The 23,181-nt window shown below is 32.1% G+C and overlaps 1 protein-coding gene across 2 annotated transcripts in view; it reads left to right on the top strand.

Moving 5' to 3' along the window:
* The window catches only part of SEMA5A (semaphorin 5A), a 548,675-nt gene that overhangs the window by 374,567 nt on the left and 150,927 nt on the right, over positions 1–23,181 (top strand). For both annotated transcript variants that reach the window (XM_051969840.1, XM_051969839.1), the window contains exon 11: positions 6,709–6,916. In XM_051969840.1, the coding sequence (XP_051825800.1) occupies positions 6,709–6,916 (208 nt within the window). The remainder of the gene's footprint in view (positions 1–6,708; positions 6,917–23,181) is intronic.

Here is a 23,181-nt window from a genome sequence, read left to right as displayed (position 1 = left end):
GGATTCTATATCTTACACATCGAATTCTAAAAGATAAACAGACCAGAACCTCAAGACCTTCTCTTGAATTTACAAAGCCAAAAGAGAAAGGCAGAAAATAACGTTCTCCACCCTACTTGTTTGCATGTTGCCCTTTCAAGAGGAGAATAAGACCTTCATCTTTGAGTACCAACAGAAAGAGTTCTAGAATTGTTTTTAATAATGTTTTTATTCTAATTTGATATATTATCCTTTAACTGTTTTTTGCTAATCATTCTTTTTTCACAATTTGTCTTTGGAATTCTTCCTAAGAAGCCAGATTTATTTTCCTGTGTTCATATCTTACTGTCCTTTTCAAGTTCTGCATCATGTTTTTGACAAGCATTATTTAAATATTTACTTCTTAACAAATAGACATATTTAAATTGATTTTTCTATTTCATGCACCATCATATTAGCTTGTATTTTCTGGCACTAGCTTTATATGAGGCTTTCCTTTTCTTTTTCTTTTATCTCTTCTAATGACACTGATTCTGTAAATCCAAACCATTTTCTGCATTATTACTGTATTCCCTTTTTATCTCCTCATTTTATTTCAGCAATCATTTTTACCTTTAGTCTTCCATGAAGTCATCAGTCACCAGCAAATTCAGTAGTATGGATTTTTTTTAATACTCACAACTTACTATTTTTTTGATCAAGATATTTTGTTGCTTCATTACAAATAGATATCTCTGCTTATCCTGTTTAAGTATGCAAATATTGGTTTTGTTAGATAAATGTTTCACTGACCTCTTTCCCCCTATGTAGCAGAAGTATGTTTTCTTTTCTCTTCCATAAATATTACCATGTAATAAAAATACATGAGATTTCACCTTATCTTCGCTAGATTATCTAGCTTCATCTTGGCAGTTCTTGTTTACTAAACAAATGGAATAAGGAAAAAGAAAGGAGAAAATGTCATTCATTAATGTCCGCTGAGCAGTCCAGTATCAAAGTTTTAGACATGTGGTCATAAAATCATATTATATTATAAAGTTAATCCTGCATAGACTTTGTAGTGCAGATGGGTAACAGATGGTATTTTCTAATGGATCAGAAGAACATCGAGATCCTTCATCTCCCTTTCCAATTGGTTCAGTTTTATGAATGCCAGAGGATTTCCAGAATAAAATAAAAATACACCAAAACTCCATCATTTCTACAAAAACTAGTCTTGTAATTATTATACATTGTCACACCTGTTAGAAGCTTTCAGTAACTATCCCTTGAGGTTTTGTTATGAATCTTTTATCTGTGTAAGTCTTACTTAAATTGAATAGCATACCTGGCACTTCTAATACATTTTTTAAAGGTGACCCATAGAAAAAGTACAACAGAATTTTCCTTTATGTAAATTTTAAGGTTAATTTAGTTATTTTTGATACTATGATATATTATATTACATAATATTATAACACAGGATATTACAAACATCAATATGTAAAGAGATATAATAAATCTTACAAATGTATAATAGAAACTAGGCCTCTTTAACATTGAATATATTTTTCATTTAAATTTAAAGGTAATTGCAAACATTTTTGTGTAGCATATTTTACAGCTGATATTAAAGAAAGCAAATGCTAGTATCATATAAATATTTAGGAAAGTAGTAATAGTCCTATTAGCATTATTTTCAATGATGGATTTTAGGGTTTAATTAGAATTCCCATCTTTCAGGGTTTAGATAATGACTACCAGAAGATAATTATTGTCTGTTTTTACTAGTGTTATTTTTTAAAGAATTATTTAAATGGTTTTTAATCTATCATCCTTGAAATTAATTTTTGTTTGTCTTTATCTCTGGTTACTGTTTTGAATGTGAAATACTGGGCATTATAAAAATTGTCATTTTACTTCCAATAGCAATCATTTCCCTCCCCCCAAATTTCTTACTTAGAAACTTTATCAAATAATGAATTTTCTCCAGGATCCTCAGTTTTCAGATGATTGTGTCCCATATAAACGTAGACTAGAGAGTTGAAACAAGTTGATGATATTTCCATATGACTGCCTAATGTGACTGTAGTGTCATAGAATTTAAGAATTACAGAATCTCAAATGGTAAAATCTTTAGAGGCCATCTAGACCAAACTTTACTCAGACAATAGTCTGTTCTGCTATATCATCATAATTCTCTTTGCTTTCAAATTTCTAATGAGGAGGAAACAATTTGAAATAGGCCATTTTATATTTAGGAAATTCTAATTATTACAAATTTTGTCTTATATTTATTCTAAATTTACATCTTCCCAATGATTTTTTCAAGTTTTTTTCCTCTAGATCCAAGTAAATCATGTGTATTCTTTCTTGCACATGTTAACCCTTTAAACACATGGAAATTGCTATCATTACTCCTGAAAAAGTCTCTTCTTCCTTCCAAACATCTCCAGTTCCTTCATAATAAGGCATAATAATGAGGATAACATACCCTTGTTTGGTCTCCCATCCTTTGAACACTCTCCTTATTAAAGGGATTTCTAAAATTTTACCATGAGATTTGCACTCAATACTCCAGAAAGATCCTTAATTGGAAATACTACAATACCTAATACTATCTGTTATGCCTTTTTATGTAGAGACATGTATTATTTTCAAGCAGCTATCATATAACAACTCATATTAAATATGGAGTTCACTAAAACGCTCAAAATTTTTCAGAAAATTGGTTTTTGAGCCATTTATAATTTTTATATTACTTGTAACAATCATTTTTCGAAATCTAACATTTGTTCATTTATCCTTATTATTAATTTTTTAATAAAAATTCAACTTATTGTTCTAGTCTAAGATCTGTTTCCTGACTGATATTTGCTGTATTATGTTTTTCCTTCACAACTTTGTGGCATTAAAAAAATTGATAAGATGTTTTGTATAGGGATATTATGTTAGGGAAAGTATTATATAGGGAAAGTATGTTATATAGGGACGGATAAAAGTATTAATCAGCATAATTTTAAAAATATTCTATTTAGAATATTAATAACTACTTATTTCATTTGTCCATTAAACCAGTTTCACTTCCAGCAAGCTGTAATGATCTAGTTGACATACCTTCTTCTTGTCTATAAAAAAGGTGAGGGAAGACTTTATTCAATGGTTTTCTGAAATTTAGAGGAACATCTGTAGCATTCCTCTGATCTATGAGTAACCTATTCCACAATATTCATCTGTCATGAGCTGCTCTTGATGAAATTAATTTTATTGGCTTACGTGTAACTCCAATTTCACTTCAATTCACTTCAACTTCAAATTTACTTCTCTTTTTCAAAAAGCAAGATGATTATACTTTTTTTTTTTAATTCTGGAATTTCTCACCTATTCTTCATATTTACTCTATTATTACTGTAGAACCTGAGTACACAGATCATGTTTACTTGGGGACTTCAAATCATGCAGGATAACTAGGTGTTCTTTTCCTAACTCCCCACTTACTTTTGTGTCCCATCTTTTTTTAGCCAGTACTAAAACCATTTTCTTTGGCAGAGAAAACAAACAAAATGAACGATATACTTTGCTTTTTTCTCATCTCTTACTATCAGTAAGTCATCTCACTTACTCTGCCCCTACCATCTTTTTACTAATATGTCTTTTTTTGGTTTGTTTGTTTCCCTTAGCTTTCATTGCCAGGCTCATTTCATTCTAAGCTTTAATGTTATTACGAGACAGTGCAAACTATTGGGGATATCCATTACCTGGCCTTTCTTCCATCTTTTTTATTTGTCTTTTAAATCTAAGTTTCTTGATTATCTCTCTTGCATTCACTTAAGTCTCTTTAGGGGGGAAAAAAATTTCTTCTTAAGACCTTCCTATCCCTTTTAGGCTGACTTTCCCATAGAATTATTTTTCTTGGGATACTGCTTGAATCCTTTGCAATCTTCTTGCTCAAATAAAATAGAACAGAACAAAACAAAACAAATAACTAGGATATATGTTGATCTATGCCTGGCTTTCCTTTCCTTCTGTCACAAATTCTATAGCAGAATGATGCCATTTTCCTATAACCCCCCCAAATATATATATATATATTGGTTCTTGTATACTTTATTTTCAATAACTCTTCTTTTTCAGCCTTTGTTACTTTTAATCCAAAAACACTTTAACATTATAAATTATGACTTTAAATTTTTAATTAAAGCTTATTATTGTAAAATATATAAAATAGGATAGTGTTATAATACTTATGTCCTAACATAAGAATATCACTTCCATTATAAGATTCCTCTGATACAGAAATAGCTATCCTACATCTTTATATATATGAAAAAAATCTTTCCCCCCCTGAATATAATCAAATCTGTGTTTTATATATATATATAGCAAGGTTCAGTATAGTGAATTTTATTGTTAACTTTCTTCATCCTTCCTCAGTGCATATGATTATGGCAATTTGTTACACTTCCCCTAGAGTTCTTACACCTAAGCCATCCTTGGCCTCTAAGCCTTTAGTCTACAGGGGACAAAGACTCTTTTTGTTTGCTGTTGAACCTGGATTCTTCATGATTCATTGTCCATTTTTTTTTGTTTTTTTATTGTGAATCTCAAAAAGGTATCTCTAACAAATAATGAGGATTTGCAGTAATTTCTTTCCTAATAAAAGTTTTTAAAACTAATTCAAAGATCACATTCTTTGAAATAAGTGTGAAATACTATAATCCTTTGTGTGAATATCTGTCCCCTTATAATGGTTTAATGGAAAAGAGGGGCACAAGTTCATCTGTACCTTATTATCAATAACTGTATCAAGATATATCTATTGGTAATTGTATTAATACTATTTGTGCTTAGTAGTTCATTTTATGCATGGTTCAAAAAAAGTTTTATTTCCAGATGGGATGGAAAATGAAGTATAAAAGATTGTTACTTTAAAAATATTGTTAGCTAAGCATTAACTTAATTTCTTCCAAATGTGGTCTCCTAGTTAATTGTTCCCCTGATCCCCCTTCTAAGTTCTCTAAATGAATAAAATTATTTACTGAGCTTGAACAAAATGAAGCAGAACTTGTTTATTTGTAAATTAGAGATTAATTACCTGTCCCCCCTCTGGGAAAAAATCAATAGAAAGTAATATAAGAGACCAACCTTCAACATCTTATATGGTAAATTCAGATTCAGCCCAGCTGGGTGTAATTTTTTATTATATTTGTTTTTGAATGTGTAATCTCTCCTATCTATGTTTTCATTCACCCAGGGTGTGATGGTTGAAACTTATAATTGCTTTTGTAGCTTCCTTTTCATTCATCTTGCTATCTCATCAGTTTAGTTAGCCAGGCACAATAGCAGAAGACATGGTCAATATTTATTATTTACATGACCACATTTAACTTCTGAATCTCAGTTTACAAAGTGTAAAATGGGTATAATAATATCTATCATACTTACCTCTTGTGATTGTTGTGAGGCTCAAATGAGATGATCATTGTAAAACACTGCAATGCTTAAAATGAAATTTATTAGTCATCAATGCTTGTTGATTTTAAGTAGACAACATCTTTTGTTTCCATCCTTTCTCTCCACTATATCTTTCTAATATTGTTCTCTCATTTCTATTCATCTAAAACACTGAAATCACTACCTAATAACTTTTCCTTGTACTTGCAACAAAGATACCAATCTTCTTAATTCAAAGATCTGTTCGTGAAACTTTGTTCAGCTAAAGTATCTTCAATGACTCCTTTTTGCTTATTGAGTAAATCAATTGATCAACAAGCATTTATTAAGTGCTTACTGTGTACCAAGTTTTTGACTTGATTTTTCAATGCAATCTTCTGGAAGTCTTGCTTTTCAGAATTATCTAATATTGAGAGCCCTAGTCATATTGTGATGGCAAATTACAGGACAAAGACCAAATTGCCCCATGTTTTGTACAGCCTGTGCACTTTTAAATGCAAGAAAACTTTATTTAAAAATGTAAAAGCCATCCTTAATTCACAGTCACATAAAATCTGATTCTCCTTGGTCCCCATAGCACCTAGACCAAGCCCCATTTGGAATTCAAGATTAATTGGAAAATCTATTTTAAAATAAGAAATACCTGTGTTTTATTCAGTCTGCCATCAGTCATCAAACATTTAGTAAGTTCTTACAGAGCCAGTGATTGTGCTAAAAGCTGGATCTATAAAGAAAGAGAAAACAACAATGACAATTATAATAATAAAACAACATAGTCTCTGCTCCCAAAAAACTTTCAATCTAAAGGGGAGATACACTAACTATAAATAGTCTAAGTCAGTGACTTTAAGCATATGTTCTTAACCTAGAACTTAAAAGAAAAAGTATACATTCGCATATGCACATACACACACATATATACAAACATACATATGTGTAAATATGTAGATATATACACATATTTGACAAAATTTTTGAATATATATATACAATATACTATATAAATATTCAATATAATGATTTTTTTCTGTAACTATAATTTATTTTATATATTTTTAAAGCTTTCTTCTGAGATAAGATCCAGATATTTCATTAATTGCTAATGGATCCATAGGATCCACAAAAAAAGTTTAAAACTTTGGAGGGAAAGGCATTTAATATCTGAGACTGAGATAGAGAACCTGAAAGAGTTAGTATTTGAATTGAGACCTTGGCAAGGGAGGGCAGATGTGAGGAGACAAATCATTGTTAATGTGAGTCACTCTGTTTCTTTCCTCTACCCCATTCTCTTTGCAGATTATGGCACTATTAAGAAGGTCCTGGCCCCGATGAATCTGACTTCCAGCAGTTGTTTGCTTGAGGAGATTGAGCTGTTCCCTGAGAGGCGGAGGGAGCCCATCAGGAGCCTACAGATTCTGCACAGCCAAAGTGTTCTGTTTGTGGGTCTTCAGGAGCATGTGGCCAAGATCCCTCTGAAGAGATGCCCCTTTTATAACTCACGCAGGTAGGGAAATCATATGGAAATTCATTCTAGAGCTACCTATTTCCAAGAAGAATCTACCCTGAGAGAGAAACAATAATCTTTGTAATATTTCAAATGAACTGCTCCTTAATAACTTCAGGACCTCAAAAGCTGTGTGAACACTACATCCGAGATTAATCTCTAGAGTTTTTTTGCATGTTAAACCAACTTACTGTAATTAGAAGAATCCATGAGGCACTTAGGATGATGTGTTATTGTTGAGATAGCCGAATTAATTAATCCATAGGTAATTATCAGCATTAAAAACAAAAATTCAAAATTCAATATCATTCATTGCCAATATTGATATTTGTTGTAACAGTCAGTTTGATGATGCTGGATGTTTTGGTTTCTTTTTCCCCCCTATTTTGGGCAGAAAGATTTTAACGGTAAGTGTGGGTACCTGCAAAAGAAGATCCATAACTTCTTTATAGATTATCCGCTAAAGGAAGAATGACTTTTCTTTACATTCTTTTTACAAAGTGTATGGCAAGTGGTATGTTCTCTATGAAGACAGACTAGTGAATCAAAAGCCTGGGATTCACATTTTGACTCTGCTACTTATTCCTGTGTGACTTCATTTATCTGGAATTCATTTTTACATCTGTAATTGAAGAGATTGGGCTAGATGACACTCAAGGTTATATATGATATTACTTATATTTAGCATTTTTTCATCACAATGAATTTTATATAAGTTCTGAATACTAATAAGATCTTAAATCCTTGCCAAGAAAGCGTCTTTAAGACCCAAACTAATGGCAAGTTGCAGATCTGTTACTCAAATAAAATCTGAGAGTACTCTGAGGCTTATGTAGCAGGAGAGAAATTTATATGGGATAAAGAATCTTAAATATGTTACTATTAAGTTTAGAACAACAAAAGCAACAACACAAACCACTCCAAAAATAATTTGCCTTCTCACAGCCAGAGCAATGGAAATTAGTGATATTTAAACAATTTGGCGATATTTATATCATATATTGTATTTTAAAGTTTCTAAAACACTTATATGATATAGCTCATTTTTAGTTATTCTTCTTCATGTATGTTAGATACTCATTTGTAAAATCAGATAATAAAATCTATATTATCTAACACGCATGAAGAAGAATAACTATAGTATTTAGAGAGGTTGTGTATGTACATATCTCTTCTCATTATAGGTAGTAATTAGAAGAGGAAAGATTGCCCAGCACTCTTTCCATCTTAATTTTTTTACTTCCTTAAATCACAATGCCTTCATCTGAAAAATGAGGGATTTGACCTAGAGGATTCATAGATTCATTTCCAGTTCTAAATCTGGAAATGCATGATATTTCATGGAACCCAAATGAAGAAAGAACTATTTGTTTTGTTTTTGTTTTGGGTAAGAGGGATTGAGGTAATTGAGATTAAATGACTTATTTAGGATCATAGAGCTAGTGAATGTTAAGTGTATGAAGCTGGATTTGAACCCAGATTTTCCTGACTTCAGTGCTGATGCTCTAATTCCCTACACTATCAAGCTGTCCTAAGAGATAAAGCTGAGAATCATAAGTGGTAGAGGAGAGGAGGGAGACATTTCAGGCTTGGGCAGGGTCAATCAATATCAAGGCGTAGAGAAAGGAGATAGACAATTATGTTCAAATAATAGCAAGTAGGCTGGTTTAACTAAAATGTAGACTCTGCAAAGGAGATTAAAAATGAGGCAGGGAGACCAACCAAGAGATTATTGAAATAGTTTAAATAAAGGCCTTATCAAGGTAGTACACAGGTGAGCAGAGATAAGGGGATGAATTTGAAAGGTATTGTAGGGATAAAATTGATAAGACTAGATGGGATTTGATAGATAAGGAGTAGTAATGGAAAATAAAGAATTAAGGACATCTGAGATTATAAACCTAAATGAATGGAAGAATGGATAAGCCTTAATAGAAAGAAAGAAGATATAAATCTCAATTTAAGGAAGAAATAATGTTCATGTTTTGTGAACAGAAAGAGGTGAAATGGGGGATAGCTAGGTAGCACAGTGGATAGAGCATTAGTCCAGGAGTCAGGAGGCTTTGAGTTCAAATTCAGTCTAAGGCATTTATTAGTTGTGTGACTCTGAGTAAGTGACTTAATCCCAATTGCCAAAAACAAAACCAACCAAACAAAAAATAAATAATATTAATTGTCTTTGAGGCATCTATATAATATTTTATAGTGGTAATAAAATATTGCCCAGGAATGTTAATCTGAGGTGTGATTTAGGAGAGACAATAATTTTGGACTTAGAGATCCTAGGCTCATTTTCACAAAAATGGTACTTGGACTCATTGTATTTGATAAAATCACCAAGAGAAAGTACAGAGAGAGAGAAGAGAAAATTTTTGGTATTAGGAATTTTGACATGGATAATAATTTGCTAAAGGAGCAGTCAAACAGACAAAAAGAGAACCAAGACAAAACAACAGAAAGAGGCTGTCCAGGAGAAAAAGAGGAATTAAAAATGCCAAATGCTACAGAAAGTCCTAGAAAGATAAAGACTACGAAAAGACCTCTGCATTTTGTAGTTAAGTATAGTGACTACAAAGTGGTTACTTCTGAATTTATATAGTATTTAAAATTTATTTGTAGCAGTCATATCTTGCTGTGAAAGAATAACAGAAGCTCATTTATATAGGATCAAAAATTGTGGAGTTAAAATATCCAGATTCAAATCTCTCCTTTAATACAATAGGTGTGACCTTGGAAAACTTATTTAATTTTTCCGGGCTTCTTCATTTTATTCACTCTGCAATGAGAAGGTGAGGTCCTTCTCAGCTCCAAATCAAGGATATTATGAAGGGTTGGTTTTTTTTTTTTTGTTGTTGTTTTTTGCTTTTTTTTTTTTTTTTTAAGAATTACAAAGCATTTTCTCCCAGCCTGGTGAAGTGAGCACTATAAATGAATGTTACCATTGCCATGTTGCAGCAAAGTTAAATGATTCACCCATGGTCACTTTCCAAGAGGACAGAGGTTCAAATTAAAGCTTTCTGATTCCAGGCCTAATATTCTTGGGCATGGGAAAGCATTTTGTAGATAGATCAAAGTTTAGTGCATTTTGCTATCACAAAATGTCCTTCAAGGAATTTCTGAATAGTTGATCTTCTCCTGAAGCTGAAAGAGGCTAGAGATTAATACTAAACAATTTCCCAGTTTATTCGTTCTCAGACTTTGATTCAGCATAATGTTATTAATCGTGTTAATAATATTGATAATAAAATTAAATTATATGTATACGGTGATTATTTCTAAGCCATCCATAGAGTTTAATGGTTAATTGCTTGAAAGCATTATCTAATTTACCTTCTGTAATTCTGTAGAGGAATTCATTAAGGCAGAAATTTCCATTCCTCTATTGATGATTAATTGAAAACTCAAGATTTCATGACACGTAGCAAGTCAGTGATGCCTCTTAAAGAACAGCACTCAATCTTTTAACTCTAAATCTTCAAGAAACATCCTACAAATATACCTTCCTTTTAATTGTGGGGACTAATACAGGAAACAGTATTGGTTGAATTTTGTTTGAAAAATTAAAGAAAAAAGTTGAAATAAAGTATACTAATTTTTGAATGATCAAGGCTGAGCATAAATTCATTGTGCATTATTAAAAGTTTCCTACACAAAAAAGAGTAAGATTTGAAATGGATTATCTTTGCTACTTCTGGAAATAATCTTAAGTAATACATTATAAAAATCTATTTAGATAAATGATGTACAAATTATCCATCTCCTGTTGATGGTCATTTAACTTTGATTTTTAAATATTGAATTTGGGCAAATAAAAGTGAAAAGAAACTTGGTCCAGGATTTTGTCTTGATTTTTTTTCCCACCAAAAACTATTGACTTATAGAAATAAAGTAAAACCACAGGAGATGCTTTAGATATAGCAGAGAGAATATAGGTCTAGGAAACAGAATGTTGGAATTCTAGTTCTGGTTCTAACATTTAACCTTGTGAGTCCTTAGTTACTTTGTCTATAAAAGGAGAGAGTTAGAATAAACACTCTCTAAGGTCCCTTCCCTCTGTGAAATGTTTCCTAACTGTAATTTAGGCTGACTGGGGAGGAGGTTACTTTTTCTTTATAATAAAATACTTGGATGATGGAATAATTTTTGTGAAATATAGTTTTAATTTCAAAGAAATACACATTTTAGTACTTTCAAGTGCAGCACCTGGAATTGGTTTTGCCAGCATATTTGGCCTACTAGATAGAGACCTTGAGAAGATTGATGGATAATTGGTACATCATTTATCTAAATAGATTTTTATAATGTATTATTTAAGATTATTTCCAGAAATAGCAAAGATAATCTATTTCAAATATTACTCTTTTTATTTGTTTAGAAAACTTAATAATACACAGGGAATTTATGCTCAGCCTTGATCATTCAAAAATTAATATACTTTATTTTAACTTTTTCAAACAAAATTCTACCAGTATTGTTTCTTGTGTGTTTGGCCCCATAATTAAGAGGAGGTTATATTTGTATAATGTTTCTTGAGGAAACAATTTAATGAAACTTCAATAACTTGGATTCTATTATATGCCCATTTGTCCAGTAGGCAATGAAGGTTGCTCAAAATTATAGAACATTAGAATTTTTGGCTCTGACTTCAAATAAGCAGAATAAACGTGCATGCCCCTTGTGCAAATGGAAACTAGTTCTGTTTTCATTTTGTTTCAAAATCATCAAAGCCACAGTTTAAAGGCATTTTAATGACTTACTTATGTATATACTTTTAAAACATGGATTATGTAATTTTATTATAGACATAGAAGCTTCATAGCTATTTATCTGGTTTCTAAATAACTCCTTGAAGTAGGTAGGGCAGGGACAATTACTCTCTTTTTAAAGATGAAGTGAATAAGGTAAAGAGCAGTGAAATGATTTGAACAGTGCACAACTAATCATGACATCTGGAAGCCCAACTTCTTCCTCCTGTTTTCTCATATAGGGCCCTTCTGCTTTTCTCCTTCACGGAGAGATAGCATGATATAATAGATGGACAAGTGGACTCAGTATCATGAAGGTAGAGGTTTAAGGCCTACCTCTCATATATACTGCCTATTTGACTTTAGGCAAGTCATTTCACAGGTAGGCATCTCTCTAATTCTAGAAATTGTAGAAAGTTGCCAACTTTCATTGGAATATGTTGTTTAAATGTTTCTTTATGAGTTGGAAAAACTAGAGTCTTAATTTTCTTCTATATTTATTCTGAGGCTTATTTGATTGATTCTGACTGAAACCTTAAAGTTCTCTAGCCCTCATTATGTCTTTTTATTGTAACTAGTATTAGGGAGACATTCCATATCTATTTCAATTAATGGTTGCATTTAAATTTCAGATAAGTATTTGCTTTCAAATCATTTTTTAAAAGAATAGGATTGGATTTTGATAATATTGATTTTGGTGATATAGGCTTTTAATAATATAATTATATAAAAATACTGATGCTAATTAATAATATTAATAAATAATAATAATATCTGATTTTATATAGTACTTTAAAGCTTGCATAGTACTTGCTGTTTTATATATTATCTCATTTCAAAACAGAAAAAATGATGTGTATTTAGTTTTGTTTTAAATTTTTTTCAGTAGAGTCTCATGACCAAACATACAAACAATAGGAAATACGTATTCAGAAATTTTAAAACAAAAGGTTTAATGAACATTTTTATTCTGTGTTATCCTTTCCCAAATACTTAGTGCATGTTCAATAGTTGTCACTGCCCATTGTAATAATGGTAGTAGGAATACTTGCAAGGTTAAGGAAAGAGGTTTAAAAAAAATGAATCATAACATCTGCTATAGATGTCCAGCTATTTGGTATTATCCAATGAAGCTCTGGCTTTGGAGAAGGAAATAAGGAATCATTGAATCTCAGTATTGTTGAAGGAATCTTAGAATCTTGATGTTTAAAAGGATTTCAGAGGTCATTTAGTCCAATCTGTCATTGAACAAGTATCCTATTTATAATACCCCCAATAGGTTGTCAGCCAGCTTTTGCTTGAAAAAAACCCAGTAAAAGAAAAGGATTATGTTAGGAACAACCCATTCATTTATTAAATCTTTACATAAAGGTAAATTTGCTTTTTTAAAATTTGTAATTTTACTTCTGGGAACCCACAAAAAACTAAGTCTAATGCCTCTTCTCCATGATAACCCACCCTATGTTCCTAAATCTCTTCTTCTCCAGATAACCATCTCTAGTTCCTTTGTCCATTCCTAATGTGACATTATAATTAGGCCCTTGATTTCACCGTTTCAAACATTCATCTCTTGATGATCATTCAAGGAAGTCTTTATTTAAATATGGCATTTGGAACTGAACCCAGTACATCAGTTATACTGTGACTAAGACAAAATAACAAGAGTAATAATAATTAAGATGAGAATAATAAAAGAGCTGGCATGTATATAACACTTTAGAGTTTATAAAGTATTATACATAATCTCATTTGATCTTCTCCACAGCCCTGGAAGATCAGTACTTATCCCTCTTTTCTAGTTAAGAAAACTTCAGGAAGTAAACAGTGACTTGCCCAGGATCACACAGCAAATAAATGCCTGAGACAAGATTTAAATTTAGATTTTCCTGTTTCCAGGCCTGGTGCTTTTTCTATTCATAGCTTTATAAAGTAGAACTATCATCCTCTGTGTTTTAGACATCAAACCTCTTTCAAAAAAGCCCAAGAAGATAGCAGCTATATCACATTTTTGACTTGTGTTAATGAGCTTCCATTTCACTAAAACCTACACCTCTTTTTCAAGTGGCAGAGCACATTGCTTAGTGCATAATACGTTTATATTAAATGGTTTCTCATTAATTCAAAGATATTTTAATCTAGCCTCCAATTATATGTGTAATTGTAAAACTGACTCTGAATCCAAGTGTAATTTTTTACATTTATTTCTATTAAACTTATCTTATTTGTTCAACCATTCTAGCTTTTCATTATCTTTTTTATACTTTATTCTATCATCTGATAGATTAACTATTTCTTCCAAGTTTTTTATCTGAAAATATAATAAGCTACTTGTACCTTTATCCAAGTCATAAAATGGATCTATAATAAATCTATAATATGTATTATTTATGTAATACATAAAAATATAAAACATTCCAGAGACAGCTATTAATCCTTTGTTAACTTTTCTAGCCACCTTCATCCATGCTGACCTTGAGTTATTAACAAGGATTCTATAGGGCCATTTATTCATGCAGTAATTTTAGGAAAGTTTATTGGTAAAATAGATTACCCATAATGCCTTTTGACCTCTAAAAATTCTCAAGTTGTGGATCCCTGGAAAATATTTTAAGAATAGAGTACAATTTCATGTGATGATTTAGAGGTTAAAAGAAATTCTACAAATCATTTTTTTTCAGATATAGGAATTGACATCTTGTCCAAGTTTCTACAAATACATAGTAAAGCAAGGATTAAACCCCAGGTCATCTGACTCTCAATCCAATGCCATTTTTACTATATCAAGTTAATACCTTTGCTTTGCAAATATTCTTTTGTTTTGTTTTTCAAAATGATTTTTCAATTCATTTCAAGCATTTTATTCAGTGATTACTTGATCAAGTGTTATCCTAGAAATAATGATGACTACATTTCCTACTCCTTTTCTCCTCTGAGAATGATAGAGCATTGAAAAATGGCCTACACTGGATACAGTTTGTGACTGTCAGACTTAAAGCTAACTCCTGTTCCTGGGGGGAAAAGAGGGTGATTCCCTGTCTGCAACCTCATTAAAACCATTCTTTGATCAGTTCAGTTAAGAGTCCAAAGATATACTTGTTCAACTTCATTGTGAGTATTTATGAAATGGAAATATTCAGGGAAAATTAAAAATCAGAAATGTAGCTGTTTGTATCCTAGCTTCCTTGTATTTAGAAAGAAAGTAAGATATTAGACTTTTGGATCAATATTCTTATATCTCTAAAAAGCCTGTTGCTTTTTTTTTTTTTTTCCCTTTCCATCCCTCTCCTCCTTTTAAAGAAAAATGGTTGAATTCCAATTTCTTCTATGTTTGAATCCTCAGTTAAAAACTTGTACAGTCCTGCCTAGGAATTAAAAATATTTGAGGGTGTGGTACTGGAAGGGGATTCATTTATGAAGTTTTAAAGTGATTTTGTGGATTCAGGCTATGTCTGAATATTTGTTAAATAAATATCTCTTAAATGAATGAATTAATAAATTATGTTTAATTTTGTATACCTAAATGGCAAATACTAATATTTCTCTGTATAGCATTTTATAATATAAAGGCAGATTTTTTCATTTGATTTTCCTCCTTAGCTTTATAAGTTAGGACAGATAGATTAGTTCTGTTTTATAAATATGTGCATCAGAATTCAAAGAAGTTAAATTACTAGTGCAATGGAGTTAGTAATAAAACCAAGATTAAGATACTAGTCTCTTAAATACAAATTGTACACATTTCTGCTACTAGTATTTCATGTATTGTATATAATGGAAGTAAAGTGAGAAGATAATTGGCTTAGATGTCAGAGGACTTGAATTCAAATCCTATTCCTGATGTGACTACATAGGTCTTACCATACCCCTACCCCTGTTCACTTTCCCCCCTCTCAGAAAACCATAGTAATTTATATTTTATGAGTCAGAGTGAAAGGTAAGAGTATTCCCTCTTAGGGGAATCAATGAAATTTGGTTCAGAAAGACTGAGAGAAAACATAACCCTCCTACAAAAGTGATGTATCTCCATTTGCATGAGAATTTCTTAGCTGGTCATCCCTAACACTGTTAGCCTCTAATGATTTCATTTAGTCAGTGAAATTAGTACCTCGTTAAGGTAATTAGTATGGAGATTAGGTTAGCTCAGGGCATTTCCTGCTTGAGAGGGCACAGCTATCTAAAAGACAGAGTTAACAGGTCAGCACCTCACTGATTATATATTCACTAAAGGCAGTTTCTGTTTCTTGTGGGAAAAATGAATGCATGGAGTAAAATTTTGAAAGATGCACTTTTTTTTTTTCTCATTTATACAGTAAACTATCCTGCATGACATTCCTGGAAACCAAAATAGGAGCAATTGTGATCTCTAACCTAAAAAGCAATGATTAGGAAAATAAATCAGTCAGTCCCTTCCCCAAATCCATATTCCTTATTCCATAAATAAGTATCCCATAACCTATTTCTATTACAATTTGAAGTTTTACATTATTCAACACATACACCCTTCCCCAAATAGTTGTCATAGAATCATAGACTTTTAGAAAACAAGCTGCCACAGACATCATTTAGTACAGTCTTTTAATTTATAGATGAGGACACTGAGATCCAAAATGTTTACGTGACATGCTCAAATACACACAAGTCTTAAGTGGCAAAGCTAAGATTCATATTTAGGTCCTTTGGATCCATATTTGTTTTACACACTGCAGTCTTGTGTAATTTACTACATACTGAAGTAGATTTTTTTTTAGGATTCTCTAACAAAATAATGCATAAGCTTCATTTTCCTATATAGTATATTTTCCTATGTTAGTATCTTATGTTAGTAGAAGTATCTAAGAGATTTGAACAAAGTTTTTCTCAGGAGTTTAGGAATATTTGGAATATTTGGAAGTTTTTAGGAATATTGTCTTGAGCACAACAATAAATACAAGCCAGTTTAGTATAATAGAATGTACTCTTTTTTGCTAAAGAAATGGTACACTTTATTTTTTAGTGGGTGTTTTCATAAGTACATTAAAGTACAGGTTTATATGTACCTGCTCTACTTAGTTTGGAACAAGACAATGAGTGGGCATAGGGATTGAACTTCTAAATTTATTAATATAGAGACCTACAAGATAGACATGGCTTCTGCCAATGTAAGTTGTTGAGTCCTTCTCTGTAATTTACAATCTTAGCTGTGTTGAACAGTGACAGATTAAAATATTTGTATAACATCTGAACCCAGATCTTCCATATGTTCTTCTATTAATTTAGCTTTTTATTCTTTTATTTGTTTACTTTTTTTCCTCTATCAATCTATTATATATGCATGTCTTTTTTTTTACCAAATTAGAAATATTTCTTAAGATTATAGAATATGAACATTTTAAATAAAATATCCCCTCAAAAGTCTATTACGTATTTTCTCATTGTGACATTATACAATGCAAGAGAAAGTAAGCATATGCACAGAAAACACAGTATTAAATTGGTTCATCACAGCTATTTTTTTTTTATTAGAAATATGTTTGTCTTCTTTGTGAAGTGCTGAAGAAATTTCCTTTAGATCCGGTGTAGCTTCTTTCCTTGATTCCATGTGAAATCTGCTTGCCTGAATTGCATCCAGTTGTTTCTGTTGCTAGAAAGTTGATGGAAGTCCTTTGAAATTTTTGAGGTCCAGGCATAATTGAAAGTTGGGGAGACCTAGGCTTGAAACTCTCTTCTCTTCCTTCACCAGTGGATTCTTTCTCAAAAGTTTTGTTGTATTCTTGCCACTATAAATATTGCCCAACTATATATTGCACTGGCCGAAAGCTAAAACTAGGTAAACATGAAATATCAAAGATTTTTCCTCAAGGTCCTTGCACACATATCCATCTTTTGTCAGGTATTATTTAATTGTCAGGTGTGTGTGTATGTGTGATCATCATCATCATCATTGTTTAATATGAAAAAAAAATTGATTTCATCAATATGGAGCAAATTCTTTTGAGGAAGATTAAAGCCTTGTCACAATATCTGACTTAATTAATAAGTCCTTCTGTGTTGCTTGAATTTCACAAGAAAAATGATTTTTCCAGTGTCATACAAAAAATATAAGAGACAGCCCCAGTACTCAGTGTACTCAGTTCTCTATTCCATTTGCTATTTGCCCTTTTTTTCCCTTGATAATGTTTATTAGTAGTAATTCAATAAATAGTTAATGAATGGATTGATTTTATGCAGGCATACAGTTGTGTTTGAAAAGCATCATAGTGTATGATGAAACTAGAATTAAAGAAATCTTACAGAATAATAATTTTTATTTCAATGAATTTGATCGTTGAACATTTTTCTTTATTTTTATATTCATAAACATAACTTTTTTCAGATCACAATGTTAGTAAGTACATCCTGTGGCTTGGCCATCTGTCATTTCTGGCATATTCTTCCACCTCCATGACCCCTGAACAAGACTGGAAATGTCACAACATGCAAATGGAAAGTCCTGTGGCTCTTGGTTGTATGTGGGAATAGAGCTCCTGGGCTGGATGACTTCTTTATGATCAACACTTATAGAACTTGTTGTCCTAGAGAACCAGTGTCCTCAGGAAGCCTGATACTTAGGGGAAACTATAAGCTTTTTTTCTTTTTCCCGAAAAGTTTACATATTTATTCTGGAGAAAACTTTACCACAAGTTGACCATGACTATGATTTAGATGATTGAAGCCCATAGAGAATGCCAATATAAACAATTAAACTTTGTGTTTATTCAAAGTGGAGTCTTACATTGCTGTTAGCATTAAGTCACAGACCAAAGAAGGTATCTTAAGTCTGATTATAATTATTGTATTCCAGGGCATCTCATTTTGTTATTTCAAAGATTCCTAAGTTTTGCTGATTATCTTTTTTTTTTCCCTTTTTTTTCTGCCTTCTGCCTTCTACCTTCCATCTTCCCTTCCTTTCCCTCTCTCACTCTTTTTTTTTTGTTATACTATTTTTGAATACGAACTTGATTTGAAATTTGTGTCCAACTTGTTCAAATCTGAAATAGCAACCTTAGAGTTATAGGTTATAAAGAGTAGAATAAAATTTAAGATTGTAACAGAAAATTATTTTAAGTGATTATGACAGCGTTATTAAATATTTGAAATTCAAACTCAAAAGCAATTATACAAAAATTATAAAATGATCCTAGTCTTTTAAAATCAATGTCTTATTAAAACACTCATTAAATATAGGTAGTTTTCCAGTAAGTACACATTTAAAAGATAGACACTAATTAAAATGTTATTTCATTGCTTCATCAGACAAAGCATAAAGTAAAATAAGAATCATTTAATGCCTTTAGCTTGATGTGTGCTGTGATTTTAAGTAGGTGTCTTTTTTTAATGATTATATTTGTTTTTGTGGCTTGTGACCTAATCTAAATGATTTATCTCCTTAGTATCTTTGTTAAAACACTTGTAAAGTATATGTGTTTCCTTTTAGTCCTAAAATTAAACTTCTATTCTTGGCTTTCTTTTTTCAAATCTATTTGACATGCTTCAGATAAAATAATCATCCTTAAGTCCTATTTGACATGTCAATTCTCTCCTCAAAACTCTTCAGCAGCTACTCTTTACTATAGAATTGTCTCTAGGCCTTCACTTTAAGGCCTTCACAATCTTGCCTTAACATCAGTTTTTTTTTTTCCTTTTCCTTTTCCCTACAAAAACCATCACAATTTATTGCATATTAGTTCAGTGTCTTACATAGTAGATAACAGGGATTTAGATATAATGATCTTGATGGGCCTTTATAGCTCAAAGTCTAAAATCAAAGATCTAAACTGGCCTTTTCAATATCACATCTATAAGACCCATGGGGATTATCTGAGTCATTTCTCTTGTTTTCCAAATGAAAAGACAGAGTCCCAGAAATGTGAGCTGACTTGCTCAAAGTGACTAATTGCCATAACTTGGGCTCAAATGATATTTATCTTTCCCTGATTTGAGTGCGTTTCCAGTTTTATGGCTATTCCCCTTACATAGAAGGCTTTATTTCTATTTTATTCCAGATAAAGATTTGTTTAAAGTACATCCTTTCTTCAAATTTCAGTCCAAATCTCATTTCCAGTAAGATTTCCCCAACTTTTGTAGCCTTTGTTGTTGACTGATTTTCTAGCCCATTTTTGACTTTGTCTTAGTTTAATTTGTATTTTATATGAATAAGAAAAGCTGTGATTTTTTTTTCTAGCTTAGGAAACTCTATCTTTGGGAATTGCCTATACTAATGAAGATACTTTCGATTATGTTGAATAACTAAGTAGTGGGCATTTGTTTGAGGTACATAGAAATTAATTGACTTGCTCAGTATCACATAACTAGTAAATGTCAGATATAGACTTTGAATTCCATGTCCAACACTCTGTCCATTAAGTCCTTTTAGCCAAGTGTAATATTGTATATTTGCTAAGTATCTATTATGTGACAAGAACTATTCTAGGAGTTGGGAATGGAAAGACAAAAATGCAACAGTAGTTTGGACTCCCTGGTGAGAAATATGTTGGGAAAAGGTTCTTTTTGGGAGTGTGTTTTTTCTTCTTTGGACATTGAGTTTTAGAATTGGAAGACATGATAGCAGTAATTTAATTTGACCTATCAGAAAGAAATTGCAAACCACTCTAGTGTCCTTGCCAAGAAAATCCCAAAACAATGAAAAGTTGGACATTACTAGAATGACTGAACAAAAACAACCATTTTTTTTTCATAGTAAGATATTAAGGCATGGAGATGGTGAATGACTTGTCCAAGCTATCATACAGATAAGTAGGCCAGGATTCAGAATGGCATCCTCAGATGACAAATATAGTGTTCTCTCTGCTACAGAGTATGTCGTTAGTTAAGGAAAGTTGCTAAGAAGACCAAAATCTTAGGTTCAAATGTCCATGTGCCAATTAATATCTTAAATTCTGCCCTAATTCTGGATAGCTATCTCATATATTGATTAATTCAACAAATTTTTGTTAAGCTCTTTAGCCTTTTAGTGAGATCTGGAAGGTATATAAAGTTTATATAAGATACAACTGTCCTCAGGAAATTTTAATCCTTGTATGAATGTGTGACACAAAAAGATTTTTATAATACTAGATAGATAATGATAAATTATAAAATAATAAAATATCATATGATTAGTCTATGAGAAAGGAAAAGAAGGATATCTTATATGAGGTCTGAGCAGTCATTGCTGTTATGCAACACAGTAGATAGAGGGTTGGGCCTAGAGCCACAAAAATCTCAATTCATTTCTGACCATGGGAATTTAACTAGATGTGTGACCCAGAACTCTTATGCCTCAACTTTCTCATTTGTAAAATATGACAATATATGATAATAACATTTTTTATTTTTCAACATAGTTGTGAAGATAAAATGAGATGGTACTTATAAAGTACTCTGCAAACCTTAAATGCTATATAAATGTGGACTATTTTTCTTTGGTCACCGGGGGAGAATGAGAGAGTGCAGGTGAATCTGTACAGATCCATTATCTTCATATATGGTGGATAGTAATTCACTGAACAGAGAACACACATGTTTATGATTGTCTCAGTCTTCTCATCTCAGAAAGTCAGATGGAACAGAGGTATTTAGGTCTGCCTTCATTAGTCATCTTAATGCTTAAGTGTATTTGCCAAATGCATTCTCAGCCAGTAGCCCAGAAGAAATGCATTTATTTTTCTTGTTGATTTGTCTAATGACAGTATAATGCCTACCGCTATCTCAGAAATATTCTTTTGGGAAGGAGCTTATTGGTAGCACTCAATCCCTTAATGTCACTGTAAAGCTATTTCCTTCCCCAGGAGGTCTTGTGAGTTAACAATGTTTGATTTCCATTGGAGATGTTTTGAATTGTAGGCAGCTGGAAATGCCTACTATATGATGTTCATGTCACAGAATATGATTGTACCACATATTGTTCTGAATCTAAGAAGGGCAGTAGTTCTATCCCGACCTACTGTGATATTTGGTTTCATTGTACTCTTGCCCATGTTTTCTCCAGCTGTGGGTCCTTTTGCCATCAGAGTTTAAAAATGAAAGGTTGTTCCAGTAGGTCTGCCATACCAAATGCTCTTCTACTTTTTGATTTGATCTTTTATTGTGCCAGGGGTACTAGGAACTTGGTTGGTTGTTGTCAAAGAGAGTAGTCTTGAGAGCAAGTCTGTAAAAGATCCTGGTTGTTTCAACTATACATTTAAAAAAAACATGAATTAAATTACTCCTCTCTGCCAAGAACTGAGAATACAAAAATTAAAAAAAAGTCCCTGTCATTGTTTCATCAAGAGAAACAATCTATGGTCATCCAAAAATAGCGCCCCCCCCCCAATATATATATATATGTGTATGTATATATATATATATATGTGTGTGTGTGTGTGTGTGTGTGTGTGTGTGTGTATATATATATATATATATATATGTATATATATATATATATATATATATATATATATATATATATATATATATATATACATGTATATGTGTGTAATGGGCTGAGGCTTGAGTTGATGCTCTGAGGTCCCAAGCACATGAGGCTAAATAGTAATTGGACCATACTCTATTAATAGATAAGCTTGGAGAAAGAATGGCCCCCACCCACTCTTTGTGCAAGTCCTGATGTGTTGTATAGGAAATGACGATTTTGGTGGGTGGAGGCAGGGGAGTGGAAAACAAAGGGGAGGAGAGGCTTTTGGGATTGCCATTGCCAGGGTTGGCTCGGCTCCGCGTCTCTCTCTCTTAGCTGATTTGTTTCTCTTCTTCTTTTTGCTTTTGCTGCTTTTGACAACTTTTTCTGTTTGTTAAGTGTCTGAGGCTGGATTTGAACTCAGGTCCTCTTGACTTCAAGGCTGGTGCTCTATCCACTGAGCCATCTCCTCCCCTCCCTGCCTCTACCCACCAAAATCGTCATTTCCTATACAACACATCAGGACTTGCACAAAGAGTGGGTCGGGGCCATTCTTTCTCCAAGCTTATCTATTAATAGAGTATGGTCCAATTACTATTTAGCCTCATATGCTTGGGACCTCAGTGCATCGACTCAAGCCTCAGCCCATTACATCTGTGTATGTATGTATAAAGTAAATACAAATGAATATATGTGTGTGTGTGTGTGTGTGTGTGTGTATATATATATATATATATATATATATATGTATATGTGTGTAATGGGCTGAGGCTTGAGTTGATGCTCTGAGGTCCCAAGCACATGAGGCTAAATAGTAATTGGACCATACTCTATTAATAGATAAGCTTGGAGAAAGAATGGCCCCCACCCACTCTTTGTGCAAGTCCTGATGTGTTGTATAGGAAATGACGATTTTGGTGGGTGGAGGCAGGGGAGTGGAAAAGAAAGGGGAGGAGAGGCTTTTGGGATTGCCATTGCCAGGGTTGGCTCGGCTCCGGGTCTCTCTCTCTTAGCTGATTTGTTTCTCTTCTTCTTTTTGCTTTTGCTGCTTTTGACAACTTTTTCTGTTTGTTAAGTGTCTGAGGCTGGATTTGAACTCAGGTCCTCTT

This window comes from Antechinus flavipes, chromosome 1, assembly GCF_016432865.1.
Source record: "Antechinus flavipes isolate AdamAnt ecotype Samford, QLD, Australia chromosome 1, AdamAnt_v2, whole genome shotgun sequence".
NCBI lineage: Eukaryota > Metazoa > Chordata > Mammalia > Dasyuromorphia > Dasyuridae > Antechinus > Antechinus flavipes.
The sequence above is the reverse complement of the archived record's forward strand: the minus strand, read 5'-3'. Positions and strand labels throughout refer to the sequence as shown.